Source organism: Pituophis catenifer, unplaced genomic scaffold (genome assembly GCF_029215685.1).
Source record: "Pituophis catenifer annectens isolate HBS135680 unplaced genomic scaffold, rPitCat1.0.hap2 SCAF_1, whole genome shotgun sequence".
Lineage (NCBI taxonomy): Eukaryota > Metazoa > Chordata > Lepidosauria > Squamata > Colubridae > Pituophis > Pituophis catenifer.
In genome coordinates, this window is record NW_027256881.1 from 15,193,084 (window position 1) to 15,209,618 (window position 16,535).

The 16,535-nt window shown below is 42.7% G+C and overlaps 1 protein-coding gene across 1 annotated transcript in view; it reads right to left on the reverse strand.

Moving 5' to 3' along the window:
• Nucleotides 1–16,535, reverse strand: part of COL26A1 (collagen type XXVI alpha 1 chain) — a 206,033-nt gene that overhangs the window by 6,669 nt on the left and 182,829 nt on the right. The window contains exons 8-11 of the mRNA XM_070945813.1: nucleotides 12,691–12,783; nucleotides 8,119–8,180; nucleotides 5,806–5,868; nucleotides 1,533–1,577 (exon numbers count right to left, since the gene is read on the reverse strand). Coding sequence (XP_070801914.1) covers nucleotides 1,533–1,577; nucleotides 5,806–5,868; nucleotides 8,119–8,180; nucleotides 12,691–12,783 — 263 coding nt within the window. The remainder of the gene's footprint in view (nucleotides 1–1,532; nucleotides 1,578–5,805; nucleotides 5,869–8,118; nucleotides 8,181–12,690; nucleotides 12,784–16,535) is intronic.

The following is a 16,535-nucleotide window of genomic DNA, read 5'->3' on the forward strand; positions in this document are numbered from 1 at the left end:
ATGATAATGATGAGGATGGGACTGAATGGAGCCACAGAGGAACAGGTGTGACATAACCTGTGCATTATCAATTAACAACAAAAAGATGCTGGCCTGGGTGAGATAGGAAAGAGGTTAGCACACCTAATCTGGGAGAACCTAAGGAGTGGCTGGGACTCCTGGTGTCCCACTATGGACTCCTCACTATGAGTAGTGAGTGAATAAAGTCACAGGATATTTTAAAAATAATGGGCGGAATGAGGGGGAAGAGATGAGGCACTTCTGCTTCTGGGACCAGAAGAGTCCTGACACCAAGGGATTGGCAGAGTGGTTAGATCAGATACCCACCAGATGGATAGAGTGGGAATGGAAAGATGTGTGAATGGAAGAGGGATGAATGTGAGCTGGGAGGGGAGGATGGCTTTTGGGACTCCTGCAGCTAATAGGGGAAACAAGGAAGAACTAAGAGGAGGTAGTGTGGAGGGTGAATGTTGAAGTAATAATGGGCTGGAGATAAGAGCTGAGCAGACTATTAGAGGAGAAAAGTAACAGGCAATTTGACACTCATCTCTCTCCCAGCTCAGCATCCTCAGCCCAGTGCCTAAGTGGCCGAATTGTGGCTTCCCTCAGCATCAAGATGTTGCCAGTTCTATGTAGAAGAATAACGGTCATGTTTATGACATTTATTACCAAGATTTGGCTGGAAAAAGAGGCAATGTACTCCTCCCTGAAACCTACCCACTGAGTGTTTGTGAAGTGAGGAAGCAAAGACTGCCTGGGACAAATTGGCTGTGAACAAGGGTCATGCTATAGAGCAGGTATGTCAAATTCAAGGCCTGTGGGCCAGATCTGGTTGGCGGGGTGCTTAGATCTTGCCCGCAGGGCCGCCCTGGAAACAGCAAAGGACTGGCCTATGGTACCTTTGCCAGTGAAAATGGAGCTTGGGAGGGCTGTGCACGGCCCTCCCAGGCTCTGTTTTTGGCTGTGACAGTCTCCTGCAGCCCTCTGCCAGCTAAAATGAAGCGGCCTCCCCGAGCTCCGTTTTTGCTGGCAGAGAGCTGCAGGAGGCTGTCACGGCCAAAAACGGAGCCTCGATGAGAGACATTGAGCTGGCCATGCCCATCCCGCCCTCTCGTCCCCCGAGGTCAAACACAATTCTGATGTGGCCCTCAATGAAATTGACTTTGACACCCCTGCTATAGAGGGTGCTAGCCTGGTTCTGATCTTGTGCAGTGGGACAAATGAAGGATCCTGTTTATGTTCATCTTGTTGTATGGCCCAGTCCATATTTGATCCCCTGGAGCTTATTGCAGGGATCTCCAAACGCAGCAAATTTAAGGCTTGTGGACTTCAACTCTCAAGAGTTCCTCAGCCTGCATTTTGGGAATTGAAATCCACAAGCCTTAAAGTTACCACGTTTGGAGATCTCTGGCTTATTGGAAGGTTGGCTATGGTGTCGTCTCAGCTGTGGGGTGCTGTAGAACCTCAACCTTTATGCCTTGGGTGAAATTAAGCCGAAAACATACATGGACACACATAAATAAATCACTTACAGGAAAACCCTTAATGCCTCTTTCACCAGTCTGCCCCGCTGGCCCCTGTCAGAAGTAAAATCAATTAATGGGAAAGTCCAGCTGCTAGGTTAGTGGCTAAAGCAATTTGTTTCTTTGTTTGTTTACATGAGAAGAAGATAGATCAGAGAAGGGATAGATGAGCATCAGGATGTAGAATCGAAAGTCTTTCGAACAACATTAAATGAAACTGATTAAATGTAGTGTTTTGATACGAGATAGCCGAGATACCTTTTAGAAAAAGAAATAACTAAGGTTTTGGGAACCAATTCTGTGATCCTTTTGCTTATTTGTATTATTGTTCTTCTCATGTTTTTTTTAAACTGTGAGTTACCATACCTCAGGGTAGTTTTCAATAAAAACTTCAAACAGTTAGTAAAAATCCTAAATTTATAAGTGAGCATTAAAATCCAACAAAAATTAAAAGTCTGCTCAAAACGTGTATTTATAAGGCTTTTTTAAAATGCCAGCAAAGGTGATTTCAAGATCTAAAGAGGCAATGCTGTTCAGACACTAAAGGAACTATAGAGATGGCTCGATACCTCGTGATCCTTGGAAAAAATGTTATCTTTATTAGTTTTTTATATCAGCGTTTTAACGTATTTTTTTTTACATCAAATTCAAAATGGCAAATAAAATATTCTTGCCTTCTATTTTCCCCTTAAGAACATTGTGAAGTGGATTGGGCTGAGAGAGAGTGACTGGCCCAAAGTCACCCAGCTTGCTTTCATGCCTAAGGGAGAATTAGAACTCATGGTCTCCTGATTTCCAAACCAGCACCCTAACCACTAAAATTGGTGTAGTAGAATGTACAGTTCTTGGGCCTAATGTACGTTGGTTTTAATATACATTGTATTTTGTTCTGAAATGTCCGGGGATCAATACATTCCAATGGCATTGGCTGTTTTTCTACGTTGACCAATGGAAGAAGAACAGAATTTCTTCCGTTTGAGCATCCCCTGATTGTTAAACAAATTTTCTTAATTTCCTTTCACAAGAGCTTATGAAAGTCCTGAAGCTACTCCCTTTTTGGTCAGTCAGGAGAGATCTACTATTCTATTCTTCATAGTGAAGGAGAATAGTTTAAAGGCATACCTACTTGGAGAACAACTTTTTTCCACATGAATTTGCCTGAAGTGCCATTTTTCATCTAAGGGCCTTCTCCTGATATCATAATCGTCTCAGATATACCAAACTATATATGTCATTAAGTGTATTATAGGTCCAAATTATATTTGACAGTAAATATACCACCGTGTTTTCTTAGACTGTGCTATAATCCAGATTCAAAGAGGAAATGGTGATTTGGTATGCATGGAAGTATTGGCCTCATACCAGTTGGTAAGTCCTTACAGAAGCGTACTTTTTTTCTGGGTTTTTGCTACACCAGTGATGATGCATTTGATTTAATGTGGTGCCAATAAGTACAGTGTACACTTCAGTGAATGGGTGGTCAGTTAATGCCTGATTGCTTCTTCCCCTCTGAATCTGGATTGATGCTTTGCCTCAGTATTTAATACTCTTTTAAAAATTTAATTTTAGCTGTTGAATACAGATAGTCCTTGATTTATGATCGGTTGCTTAGCAACCATCCAAAGTTCTGACATGGGGGTACTTACACCAAGTTTCAAAGTTCCAAAGGTCACACACGCACACCCCCGGCATTCACATGTCCGCACTTTGGAAGCTTGGCAACTGGGTTACATTTACTGCCATTTGCAGCAGTGGTGAAATGTAAAATTTGTTACTACCGGTTCTGTGGGCATGGCTTGGGGGGGGGGGGGGGTAATGTGACTGGGTGGGCGTGGCCAACTTTTTTTTTTTTTTAACTTTTAAAAACATTTTTTCTATAACCTCTTCGGCCGAAGAGGTTGCAGAAAAAAATGCTTTTAAAAGCTTCTGACAATCAGGCAACTCAGCTGGGATCATCGGAGAATTTTAAAAGCATTTTTTTCCCCCAGTTCATAGAAAACCATGAGTTTGCCCTGGTGGTGCAGTGGGTAAGTGGAATACTGCAGGCAAACTCTGTCCACAGCCTGGAGTTTAATCTTGAGGGGGTTCAAGGTTGACTCAGCCTTCCATCCTTCCAAGGTCAGTAAAATGAGGAGTCAAGTTGTTGGGGGCAGTATGCAAATAATGCTTTTACCTTATACTTCAGGGTCTGTTTCTGTTGCTCCCCTCTGGGAGGAGGTTTCGAAGTATTTCTAGCAGGACTACCAGATTCTGTAACAGCTTTGTTCCCTATGCCATCCGTCTGGTAAACTCGAAAGATTCGTTTTTTCGCCATGTCCATGTATACATCCAAACTAGAATGTGCTGTTTCTCTGTGTCATATAATATATGTGAGTATATGCATACTTTTGTATTTGTTTATTTATTTAGTCATGTTTATGTAGTGCATATTGGAGGTGGTCCCTTTGAGAGCTGTATGCAACAAAATTTCATTTTAATGTATGCCGATTAGTGTACATTCAAAGTGACAATAAAGTTATTCTAAGTCTAAACTGCTCAGAGACTGCTATAAAGAGCTATGGGGTGGTATATAGGCCTAAAATTCTATTGCTATTGTTATAAATTCACTTAACAACCATTGCAAAAAAGCTCATAAAATCGGGTCAGTCATATGGCTGACCCGATTTATGTCTGTCGCGTCTTACGACAGTGATGGGCAGGGTCCATTACGGTTACAACTCGAGGACTCCCTGCAGGCAGGGAAATTTAGAGCTCCTGATGTCACAAATGACAGTTTCCCTTGCACTACAGATAACAACGATGATTAAGATGTGGTTCAGAGGAACATATGGTGAAATTATTTGATGAATGAAGATGGAACTAATTGGAATAGCCATGTTTATATTCTTTTTTTTTCTTTAAGTGTTTGAATATATGAATAGAAAAATTACTTATATAAGTAACTGATTATATTAAAATGTTGGATGTATTACTTAAGAAAATGTAAGTTATAAAACAAGTGGGCTCATTATTCCTATAAGAACTGAACAATTGTAACAACATAAAATTAATTATTCTGATGATGGATATAAAAACAGATGACAATAAGATGGAGTTTAATATAGAATAGAAGGGAAAATTGGAATTTGGTTAAAGTTAGAGATGAAAATGAAGGGTAAAATTGGTAAAAAATAGATGAAAATGCAAAAAGGAGGTATAGAAACGGTAATTTTAATTGTAAAGATTAAAAATTGTTTAAATTTGTTAACCAGCCAAATACTCTGATCAGCAAAAATACATTGTATGTTTGTGTGTGTATATGTGTAAAAAATAAAGAAAATCTTTTTACAAAAAAAAAGAGATAACAACGATGAGAATGAGTTGAGCTGTGAGTTGAGGTGTTGACAGTGGTGGGTTTATACCGGTTCGCCCCGGTTTGGACGAACCGGTAGTGGCGGCGGCGGCGGCAGCAGGAGGCTCCGCCACCCACCCGGACATCATCACGAATGCTCTGTGCATGTGCACACGGGCAAAGCAGGCACACACGCACGCACGCTCACAGTTCCGAACCAGTAGCGAAGTTAAGTGGAACCCACTACTGCATTGTATAGTTACCAAATAGCAAGCAATATGCAAGCCTATGACGTATGCCAACACTGTGTGGAATTAGTCAGCCTGATATCACAATTGCATCATGTAACATGAAGGTTCCTACAGGAAACATCTTTGATGGCAGCAAGACTTCCTCCTCACTCTTTTAATTAAAAGATGGCAAGCTAGCTCTTTGCAAGATCAACAATAGCCTCCAATTTAATCCATATTTCTATAAATATTTCTGGGCTTCATGTGAGCCTCACTTGAATTTTTAGGAAATGGAAACAAAAAAAGAATTACCGCTTTGTGATTCATTCAGGGGTAAATCTGGTTGCCCGTATCTTTTAACAGGTCAGTTGTGAAAAAAGGGTAGAACATTGTTTCTCAACATTAGTAACTTTAAGATGTGTGGACTTCAACTCCCAGAATTCCTCAGCCAGCCATGTCTGCTGGGGAATCCTAAGAGTTGAAATCCACATTTCTTAAAGTTGCCAAGATTGAGAAACAATGGTGTAGATGAAGGAACTCTTAAGTGAGCAAGCCAGCCAAACAATCACTATGTGAGCATGCCTAAAACATGCTTCCAAAATTCCAATTATGTCCATTGACATAAACATTGCCCCGAAGTTCATAATTCATATTTTTAATGCATAAAAGGAATCTGCTGAACCGCACCGGTGATCTGGCGCAAATCTAAAACTTGGCTTACCCTTTCGCCCCGATCACCTTTTGGGCCCTTCAGCCCAGGCTGTCCAGGAGAACCAGGAGTGCCCTGATGGAAAGCAAAGACATTAGAACTGCGTTTGTCAACCTGGGCTGTTTTAAGATGTGTGGACTTCAACTCCCAGAATTCCCCAGCCTGAATGAATTCTGGGAGCTGAAGTTCACACATCTTAAAACAGCCCAGACTGAGAAATGCTGCATTAAAAGTTACATTGCTTATGGAAAACTGTAATCTCTGATGGCTCCTTCAGCAATAATTATGTCTTATGTTTTATACTTATCAACAATCACTGGTTGAATTCACTACTATAATATAAACAGTACAAGACTTTGTTGTATTATCACAGATAATATCACTCTGTCATATTAATACATAGTGCTGGATCTTTTTATAGGTAGAAAATACTACCTTTTGCAAAATCACACACTTATCATGCCTGGGTTTTACCATGCAAACATCATTGCATCTACCTATGGCATCTATGTTACAAATGCTAGTTTTACACAGTATGTGGTGCTTTTCTCTAGCCTATCTTTAAGCCAAATAACTAGCAATACTTCTGCATTGCTGAAAAAGTTCAGGTAGTCCTCAACTTAAAACCATTTGTTCAGTGAGTGAAATTACAGGTAGTCCTTGACTTACAACAGTTCATTTACAACAGCACTGAAAAACAGTTATGATCTTTGCAGCATCCCCATGATCATGTGATCAAAATTCAGATGCTTGGCAACCGGTTCATATTTATGACTGCTGCCATGTCCCGGGGTCATGTGATCACCTTTTGCAACATTCTCCTGCGTGAGCTGCACTGGATCCCAGTGGTCTTCCGGGTGCGCTTCAAGGTGTTGGTTATCACCTTTAAAGCGCTCCATGGCATAGGACCTAGTTATCTTCGAGACTGCCTGCTGCTACCGACAGCCTCCCATTGACCTGTGCGCTTCCACAGAGAGGCCTCCTCGGGGTGCCATCAGCCAAACAATGTAGGCTGGTGACCCCCAGGGGGAGGGCCTTCTCTGTGGGGGCACCTAACCTCTGGAATCAGCTGCCCCCAGAGATAAGGAGAATCCAAGACCTCGGTGCCTTCCGCCGTGCCCTTAAAACCTTCTTTTTCCAGCAAGCCGGGCTGGCCTAACACTTTTTTAAAATGTTTTTAATTGTTTGTTATTGTTTTTAATCATGGGGCCAAATTTATATATATCTTTTTAATTGTATTTTAATGTTTGTAGTTTATGCTTTTACTTGGCTGTTCACCGCCCTGAGTCCTCAGGGAGAAGGGCGGTATACAAATTTAAATATATATATATATATTCTGACAAAGTCAATGGGTTAGCCAATGGATTCACTTAACAACTGGGTTACTAACTTATCAATTGCAGTGATTGACTTAACAACTGAGGCTGTAAAATGGGACAAAACTCACTTAACAAATCTCTCACTTAACAACAGAAAATTTTGGCTCAATTGTGGTCGTAAGTCGAGAACTATCTGTACAATGGTGCTGAATGAAAGGACAAATGTCCTGTACTCTTAAATTACAGTCATTGCAGCACTCTGGCAATCATGTGATAAAAATCCATGCACTTAGCAACTCCACCTGCCCTTATGACTGACCATAGGGATATTGCAACTCCCCACATTCTCCCTTGAAGGACCCCTGAGAGGCCTTGGGTCTCCTCCCTATCCCAGCATTGCTCCGCTGACCTCCTTTGAAGGTTGCCTTTCCAAAAGAGAAAGTCAATGCGATGTGTGACCTTCCTACAGAGGCCACCTCGTGCCATTCCAGAAGCAGCTGCTTCTAATTCTCACTTACAATCTCTCAGAAAGACATGATTTTCCAAATCATGGAAATTATTCCATGATTATTTTCCAAATAATTTTCCAATTGGAAAATTACGCTCTTCTGAGATGGCCCTAACGATGCCCATTTTCAGAATGGCACGAGGTGGCCTCTGTAGCAAGGCCACACATTGCACATTGACTGGGTGCTCTTTCGGAAAAGTTGGCCGCAACGGACTCAGTGGTGGTCATAGGTAACTATACCTGTAACTATACCTGTAACTATATGGGTTGTACCAGAGATTAATGACTCCTAAGTTGTACATAGTTTAAAATGTTAAACTATCACGTGTCTGGTACAGAAAGGCAGAATCAGGGAGATCAAGCTGTTACGACCGGGCCTCTTTAAAAAACAAATAAAAGAAATATGAATAATAATTTTTGTTAAGCTTAGTAGAAAAAAAAATCACTTTAATTTGACCTCAAAAAGGCTCAACAGGTGGGTGAAAATGGTTTGCCTACCTGTACTCCAGGTGCTCCCATTGGCCCTGGTGCTCCCTTGGGGCCTGAAGATCCAGGTGGGCCTGGTGAAAAAAATGTATTAATGTATTTTAAGGATTTGCATATTACTTAACACACATCTGTATTCTGATGCAAATACTAAGTTGCAAGATTCCAGGCTTTCCTTGAGCCAACGATATCCTGATATGGTTGGATTACAAATTCTGTCATTCCCAACTGCCCTGAGTGTCTTAAATGATTTAATTAACCCCTTTTGTCTAATATATTTGAAGGCATCACTCTGAAGAAAGCTCTAGAGCATCATCTAGGGTTCATCTATCTGTTGCTTTTTGTTGGAGGAGAAATGCAGAGGATCTAAAAAAGTGGTCTTTGGGTCTCACTAAAATGAAACTCAAATACTTTGGCCACCTAATGAGAAGGAAGGACTCACTGGAGAAGAGCCTAAAGCTGGGAAAGATTGAGGGCAAAAGAAGAAGGGGATGACAGAGAAGGAGGTGGCTGGATGGAGTCACTGAAGCAGTAGGCGTGAGCTTAAATGGACTCCAGAGGATGGTAGAGGACAGGAAGGCCTGAAGGAATGTTGTCCATGGGGTTGCGATGGGTCGGACACGACTTCACAATTAACAACAACAACAACACCAGTGTAGGGAAAAGGATAGACAATGATCTTGACGTGCTATCTTTCTATTATAAGGATCTGTTTTGCCATTGTCAGCACTTCCTTTCAGCTTTCACCAAAGAGTCATTAGAAGCTTTAAATTTCACACACCACTTCTGGAATATCCATTGATGGCCGATATGCAGGAATGGAGAAATCCAAATGATAGACAACCAAACAGAGTTGCTGCTTGTTTGTAGCTAAGAGGAGGATAGAAAAAGGCTTACTTTGATAGGCTGTTCCTACCCATCAAGGAACTGGATTCGCCTTTTGATGGTCAGAACTTCAGGTTAATATCCCAATCCTATTTCACAATTGATATTTACATTTAATAACACTTGGCATTCCATATCGTATGAGCCGTCGAGAGCAAATAGGATTTACAGCCTGACATGCAAAGACTGGAAGCTTGTAACAATACGGAGATACCATACAATGGTATTTCCCATTTAAAGACCAGACCCTGCTCTCATATGTGGCGTTTGGCAATTTCACTTTAGGAAACCTATTTATGGCTGATGTGCGGGACTGGAGAAATTTAAATGATGGATAACCAACTCTCAAACTTTTAATTTTGCTCATTTGCAAAAATAAAATAAAATAAAATAAACCAACTTGAAAAGTCTATTTATTTCTGCCATTCTGCAACAAGTTTTGGCAAGATGTAATAGAGCAAGCAAGATTCATTTTATTTTATTTTTAAATCAGCCTGAATAAAAACAAGCAGTGATACAGTAAGGACCTCTGAATTATATAGGGTTAAGGAGGTTTACTGGGAAATCTAAAGGTATTACAGGGGCTAGGTAAGGGGTCAGCAACCTGCGGCTCTGGAACCGCATGTGGCTCTTTCACCCCTCTGCTGCGGCTCCCTGTCACTCAAAATATGCGTCACAACCGCCAATGTGCGACACCCACCGGTAAAAGTGCAACTTATTGAGCTTTTCAACCCCCAGTAGGCCAACCAGGGAGAAATCCAAGAAAAGAAAAGTTTCAGAAGAAAACAGAACATTTAATTCAACTACATATGCTAGATTTGTGGCTCAAGAAATAGTCAGGCACAGGAAGGATTTTGTGGCTCCCGGTGTTTTCTTTTCTGTGGGAAACGGGTCCAAATGGCTCTTCGAGTGTTTAAGGTTGCAGACCCCTGGGCTAGGGGTAGTATTAAACCTGAAGAAAAGTTTACACCTCCAATTTGTTTTGATTTATGCCTGGAAAGCAGCAGGAAATAGCTTGCGATTTCTGTGCAAATTTTCTACTGAAATCTGAGCGGTTTAGGTTGCTTGCACACCTTCCTTGCTTTTAGGAAGTAGTGCCAAGAACTGAAACTTAAGTGTTTCTGCAAGCAAAGCAGGTGCTCTTTCCTTGAACTGGTGACAGATCTAGACTCCACCTACATAACTTGCCAGGCATAATTTTGGATCCAGCTTCCAAATCTCTGCCCTAGAGAATTCTTGTGACTCCAGACAGGCGAGAACTTCCCGCCGTCTCTTTCCTAACAAGCGTTGAGTTCTTCCTGGCATGCAGCAAGCTCACTGCTTGGCAGAAGGAGAAGACTCATTTGGACTGATCTGCTTGTTAATGCTGCCTGCATCGTAAAGGGATTGCCTTCAAATGGCTTCACCCTACCTGAAGAAAAAAAAAAAGGGGGGGGGTGACGGGAGTGATATAATTTCTTCCAGACGCCGACTATTAATTACACTTGCCAATCTTTGGGGAGGAGGGAGGGACCGGCGTGGGCTCCTTCCAAACTTAGCCTTAATTGTTTCAGTTGAAACCCCCAAGAGCTCCAGACAGCTCACCAGGGCAATTGAATCTGCCTCCATAATTAATGCAGCCCTCATATATCAAAGTCTGGGATGAAATGAGCTGAAGGCTCAATGTAGGAATGCGGTAATAAGAGAAAGGACGTCTTGTCATCCTGATGGGAGGTCACTTTTGAGTGCCTCTGCCATAGACAAATCACTTAAGACAATTTCTTTTTTTTAAAACAAAAAAGCAAAAAGAAAGAAATGAACATTACAGTTAGAAGTTACAGGCCAGTCTAATGGAAGGAAGAGCTTTTTAAACTATCGTGATTTCATTCCTGATTGTTGGGTGGACTGAAAAGATTGCTGTCATCTGTGGCTCTATGATTCTGTGCCCCCTCCCTTTTTTTTTTTTTTTTGATTTGAGGGCTAGGCATCTTTTGGGTAGCCAGAGACAATTCACAATTGTTACCGTTTAGTGGGAGTGATAGTTTCAGCAGTTGGGTAAGACGCAGGGGTGGGCTCCTGGGGGTTGGGCAGGGTTTGGGCGATCCTCTAGCCAAGGATCGCTGGGGTTTGGCAAACCCTCAAATGCCACCCCTGGCTGGCCATGCCCACCCCGTCCCTCCCACCCCTCCCCTCCCAGGAGTCTCCACGCGGCCCGTTCATCATTCCAGGTAAGTGCAGGGGCCATGTGGAGGGTCTGGGAGGGCAAAAAACAGGCGTACCGGAGGTTCTGGAAGTCCAGAAATGGGCCCGTTTCTGGTCTCCGGAGGGCCTCCAGGGGAAGCTGTTTTCACCCTTCCAGGGGCTCGAGGAAAGCCCCTGGAGCCTGGGGAGGGCAACCCCCACCCCTAGTGCAGGCAGCCAATTAGGCCATGCCCACCATGGGAATGTCCATCCAGCAACGGGGCAGCGAACTCATTGCTAAAGAATCTGAAGCTCATCCCTGGTAAGAGGGCAAAGGGCATTTTTAAAAAAAGTCAAATGAGGGCAACTGGGCCAAAGTATATAAAGTTGCCCTGATTTAACTTTTTTAAAAAAATAGTTTTGGCCTGGGTGATGGAGTCTTCTTTGACACAGGGCAAAGGGTGTGATTGGGAATTGCAGTCTTTAGGAAATTGAGAGTTTTTCTTTTCTATATGTAAAACAATCACGGGCAATCCGTAGGCCACAGCTGCATATGATTCCTGCAGACCCATTTTGTAGGCATCCACCCCTCCAAGATTATACTACTGAAATTTGGCAGTAAAATGCACTTTACTTCGGCATTTTACTGTTTGTTTTTCTTTCTTTTTTAACTAAATTAAGACCTCAAATAGGTTGTTTACGCTTCTGGTAGGCTTAAAGCACACGCTTTGTACAAGAATCCCTCCAAACTGATAAAAGAAAGCCCTCTTTTCTCCCCCACCGCCCATGTCAACCTCTCAAAGGAAATTGCAGAAGAAATTTATTCACCCTTATTGTAAAACCAGGAGAAGGGATGTTCTGTGCAGTACATTCACAGCGCATGGGCATAACTTATAAAGTTGCTGCCACAGCGGTGGTGGGTTGCCCCCGGTTCGCACCGGTTCTATAGAACCGCTAGTAAAACCGGCGGGAGACTCCACCCACTGACCCCGACATCATCAAAATGCTTCACAGCACGCGCGGCCCTGCTGCAAACTGGTAGTAAAGGTAAGTAGAACCCACCCCTGTGCCACAGGAATACGAATGGCTACACTCAGGGGTGGGCTTCAAAAATTTTAGCACGGGGTTCTCTGCCCGGTTGCTGGGTGGGCGTGGCCATGGTGGGCGTGGCCTAGTCAGCCTCCTGCACCACTTCTCTACTAGGATGGATGTTTCCTTTCTCTGCTTAACCTTGCCTCTTTGTGAAACAAAGCTCCAAGTTGCAGCTGTCATATTCTTATCCTCCAAAAACACTTATGCAATCTTGTTGAGTCCCAGAAACATTCTTGAAAATAAAGATGATTGTTCAAGCTGCCACTTTGTTTGCTTCCCATTTATTTTTCCGAAATGGAATACAGATGGAAAGATTGAGGGTTGGATGTTAAAAAATAATAATAATAAAGTGTGTCAAGTAAACAGGTTCTAGAAGTGATTATCTTGGAGCGTCTCAAACACAGTTATTGCTTTATTCCTCTGTTTCTATCAATCCATCTGTCTTACCTGGCAGCCCTATGGGTCCTGGTGCCCCACGAGGTCCTGGCAAACCAGCCAATATAGTGTCAATGACAGTAGAGGCTAACTGTGGCTCTCCATCTATATTAGCAAGAAAAAGAGGCGAGACGTCATTGCACATGCTAAATTATGAAATGCATGTTACTGTATTTTGTGCCATCTGGTGATTTCCCTTGCAGACAAATAGAAAGGCAGAGCTGGACAGTCCTTTAGTTCTATTTCCTTTCAGTCCACGTTTTATAGTATAATACAAGATGCAGCCAAAGAATCCTGACTGTTTGCTGTCTAGCCTCCAAGGAGAGGAAGCCCTGTATGTCTTCAGACAGTTATTTGCATTGTCGATCATCTCTTACCATTAGAGTAAGAATTTCTCCTAACAGTTGAGCCAAAATCTGTTCCCTGTAATTTGCCTTTAATTGCTTCTAGCCCTGCCCTCTGGTGAAACAAAAAACAAGTCTGAACAATACCGGAATAATTACTAGCATGCTTCTTTTTCCATTTTTTCCATTCGTTCACTGTCCTGCAAATTCATCCCATCTTCATTCTGCTCTTTCTGAATTCTGGCTTAAAAAGAACACCCAACGTTCATTTCCAAAATTAGCCCAGGTAGGCAATAGTCCCTTTGACCCATCTGCAGCTTTTCTCCATCCTTTTGTTATGGATCTGCTGTTATCCATTAATAAAAGATTTCAAAACAGTGATTTTCCTCTGCAATCCTATGTGATGGTACCAAAGTTTTGTTTTAATGCAGTATCCAAGTAATATACTCCACAGCTCCCATGTTTTACCATAATATTGAACTGACTTATACTTTTGTACTATCATGTTAAGACTTCTACAGCACTTTATGAAAGTGTAAAACGGGCCCATTTTTTTAAAAAAAAATATGAACAAAAAGAACCTTATTGTTGGAGGGCATTCCAATTTTATATTTTAATACAGGCAGTCCTTGCTTAATGACTTAGAAACTGTTAGAAGTTAAGACAGACTCCTCCCCAGAGCTATTTATAACCCATTTTCAAAGTTCTGATAGCTACACACAGACACCTGTAGTCACATGACTGCATTTTGGGCGGTTGGCAGCTGGTTTGCATTTACAGCCATTTGCAGGATTTCGTGGTTACATGACTGCAATTTTTAGCAGATTTTCCTGATTTCCTATTTCTAGCAAAAACCAGCCACTTGGGGAAAATGGGCTTGCTGGGGGAAAAAAAGTTGTAAAATTGAGTGCAGGCAGTGATTTTACAACCATAATTTACGACCATAATTCTGGGCTCAATTACGACTGTAAGTCGAGGACTATCTGTAATGTGTATGTGTCTAGGTGTTGAAGCCAATAAATTCTGAAAGAGCACCCAATCTTGCTATTCTCCCTTGTCCTTCTGAATATCTTCCTCCTGTCTTGGACCTTCTGGTTTATTTATAATATATTGGTAGGGAAACTAAGAATGACTGAAAGAGGGAATAGTCATATCAAAAAGCAAACAGGCTGGAAACAGGAGTATTACTTTGGTGTTTTCCCTTATTTGTTTCTCCTTTTTAAAACCAACCATGAACATTCAGAGAAAATATTTTTTTTCCCCTCCTCTCTCCTTTTCACAATGAAATCTTCAATAATGTTGGAAAAAGAGCATCGGAGAGAGATAAGCTAAAGTCAACAGCAGAAAATAAAATAATGAAATGGGTATGTGAAGAGAAGCAGGCATATAGATCACGGATCAAAGAGAAGAATTTATAGGGCCTGAAGTGCAAAGTAAAACAAAGGTCTGGGCCATGAGATGTATACTGAGATGGTCAGGCCATATACCAGGGGTTTCAAACTCGATTTCATTGAGGCAGGGATTAAAATCAGGAAGTAATGACATCCAGGCGGGTGGGCAGAGCCTCGCGCTGCCGCCGCTATCAGTTCTCTGAACCACCCGCCGCCGCCGCTACCAGTTCAGCTGAACCGGTCCAAACCTGTAGCATTTCACCCCTGCATTGAGGGCCACATCAGGGTTGTGTTTGACCTTCGAGGGACCAGGGGTGTGTGGCGAGTTCGACCGTCACTCGTGTTGGGGGTGCCCGTGGTGGCCCGAGCATTCTGCCAGCGAAAACGGGCTCCCAAGTTCCATTTTGGCTGCGATGGCCTCCTACAATCCACTGGCAGAGAAAATGGAGCTTGGGAGTGCCGCCCACGGCCCTTGCGACAGTGGTAGGTTGCTCCCGGTTCTGTCTGGTTCTATAGAACCGGTAGTAAAACTGGCAGGAGGCTCCGCCCACCTGCCATGTCATCATAGGTCATCTGCGCATGCGCAGAAGCGTGCGCACGAGCAAAGAGAGCGTGCATGTGCGCTCCTGCTGCAAACCAGTAGTAAAGGTAAGTAGAACCCACCCCTGCCTTGCGAGCTCCATTTTCGACTGTGATAGCCTCCTGCAACCCTGTGCCAGCGAAGACGGAGCTTGGGAGTGCCACATGCAGCTGTTCCGAGCTGCGTGTTCTCTGGCAGAGGCAGTGCGGGCCAGTCCTTCGCTGTTTTCAGGGCAGCCCCGCGGGCCAGATTAAACACCCCGCGAGCCAGACCCAACCCCTGGACCTCAAGTTTGACACCCCTACCATATACAGTCCAACAATTCCTAGATTCAACTTTCCCAACTTTCCCTTCAGATCAGTGGTGGGTTGCCCCTGGTTCGGACTGGTTCACAAGAACCGGTAGTAAAACCGGCGGGAGGCCCCGCCCATTGCTCCGGATGTTGTTATCAGCGATCTGTGCATGCGCAGAAGCTTCTGCACATGCACAGAAGCAAGGTGCGTGTGATCCCGGTGCGAACCGGTAGTAAAGGCAAGTAGAACCCATCCCTGCTTCAGATGTATTGGAACAACAACTCCCACAATTTTCCCAGCCTTTGGGCACACTGACTTAAACCAGGAGTCAACAACTTCTTCAAAAAGCACACAGTATTGTGCTTCTCTTAATTTTAAAAATTGCCAAACTCTTACAAGATCTCGTGTTTGAACTGAGACTTTTCAAGATTTGGTTTATTAGGTGAAAGTGGATACTGCAATATTATTATTGTCATCACCAAGATCATTACATCATGGTCCTTGACTACCACCTAGTGGCCCTGCAGCTGCTGCAAAACCAGCTTTTTCTTCCTGCTCCTAAGTAATGAAAGAGGAATGTAGCAATACTGATGGAAACATCCCAATTTCAACGTTTTATGTACTGACGATTATGAAGCCGAATAGAACAGGTCAACAAGTGCAAATAAAAAGAAGAATACTGCAAAGTATTGAAGCCAAGTTAAAGAGCAAGTTAAACTATTTGAGTTATTAAAAATAACGTTTTCTCTTTGGGTTTCTCCCAACAACAGAAAGAAGCAGTGATTTAAGCCAAAGAACTATAAAATCCTGTAAAGTGATGTGATTTAAGGTTGGTACCCTTCCAGTTACAGCTGTCATCAAAAAGCTGCCCAAGATAGCTTAAAAGTCCTTTTTGCTAGACTGGCCTTCTCATAAGGGATACCCTGGAATTCCTTGATAGTAGAAACCTTTCACCGCAATGGCTCAGAATGATGGGAGATATGGCCTCAATGCACCCGGAGCTCTCCTGACGAAAGGAGAAAGCAAAAACCAGCTTCATGCCGAAAACCTCTGAAAAACAGGTTGGTCCAGGGTTAGGAAGAGAGAAAAACTATTGATGTTTTTTGGTGGTTGGAGAAGATTCTTGAGAATACCATGGGCAGCCAAGAAAACAAACTAATGAATCCAGAGTTCTCATTTGAGGCACAAATGACAGGCTCAAATGATCATACTTCAGATACCTTATGCAAATATCTACTCCCTTGAGAAG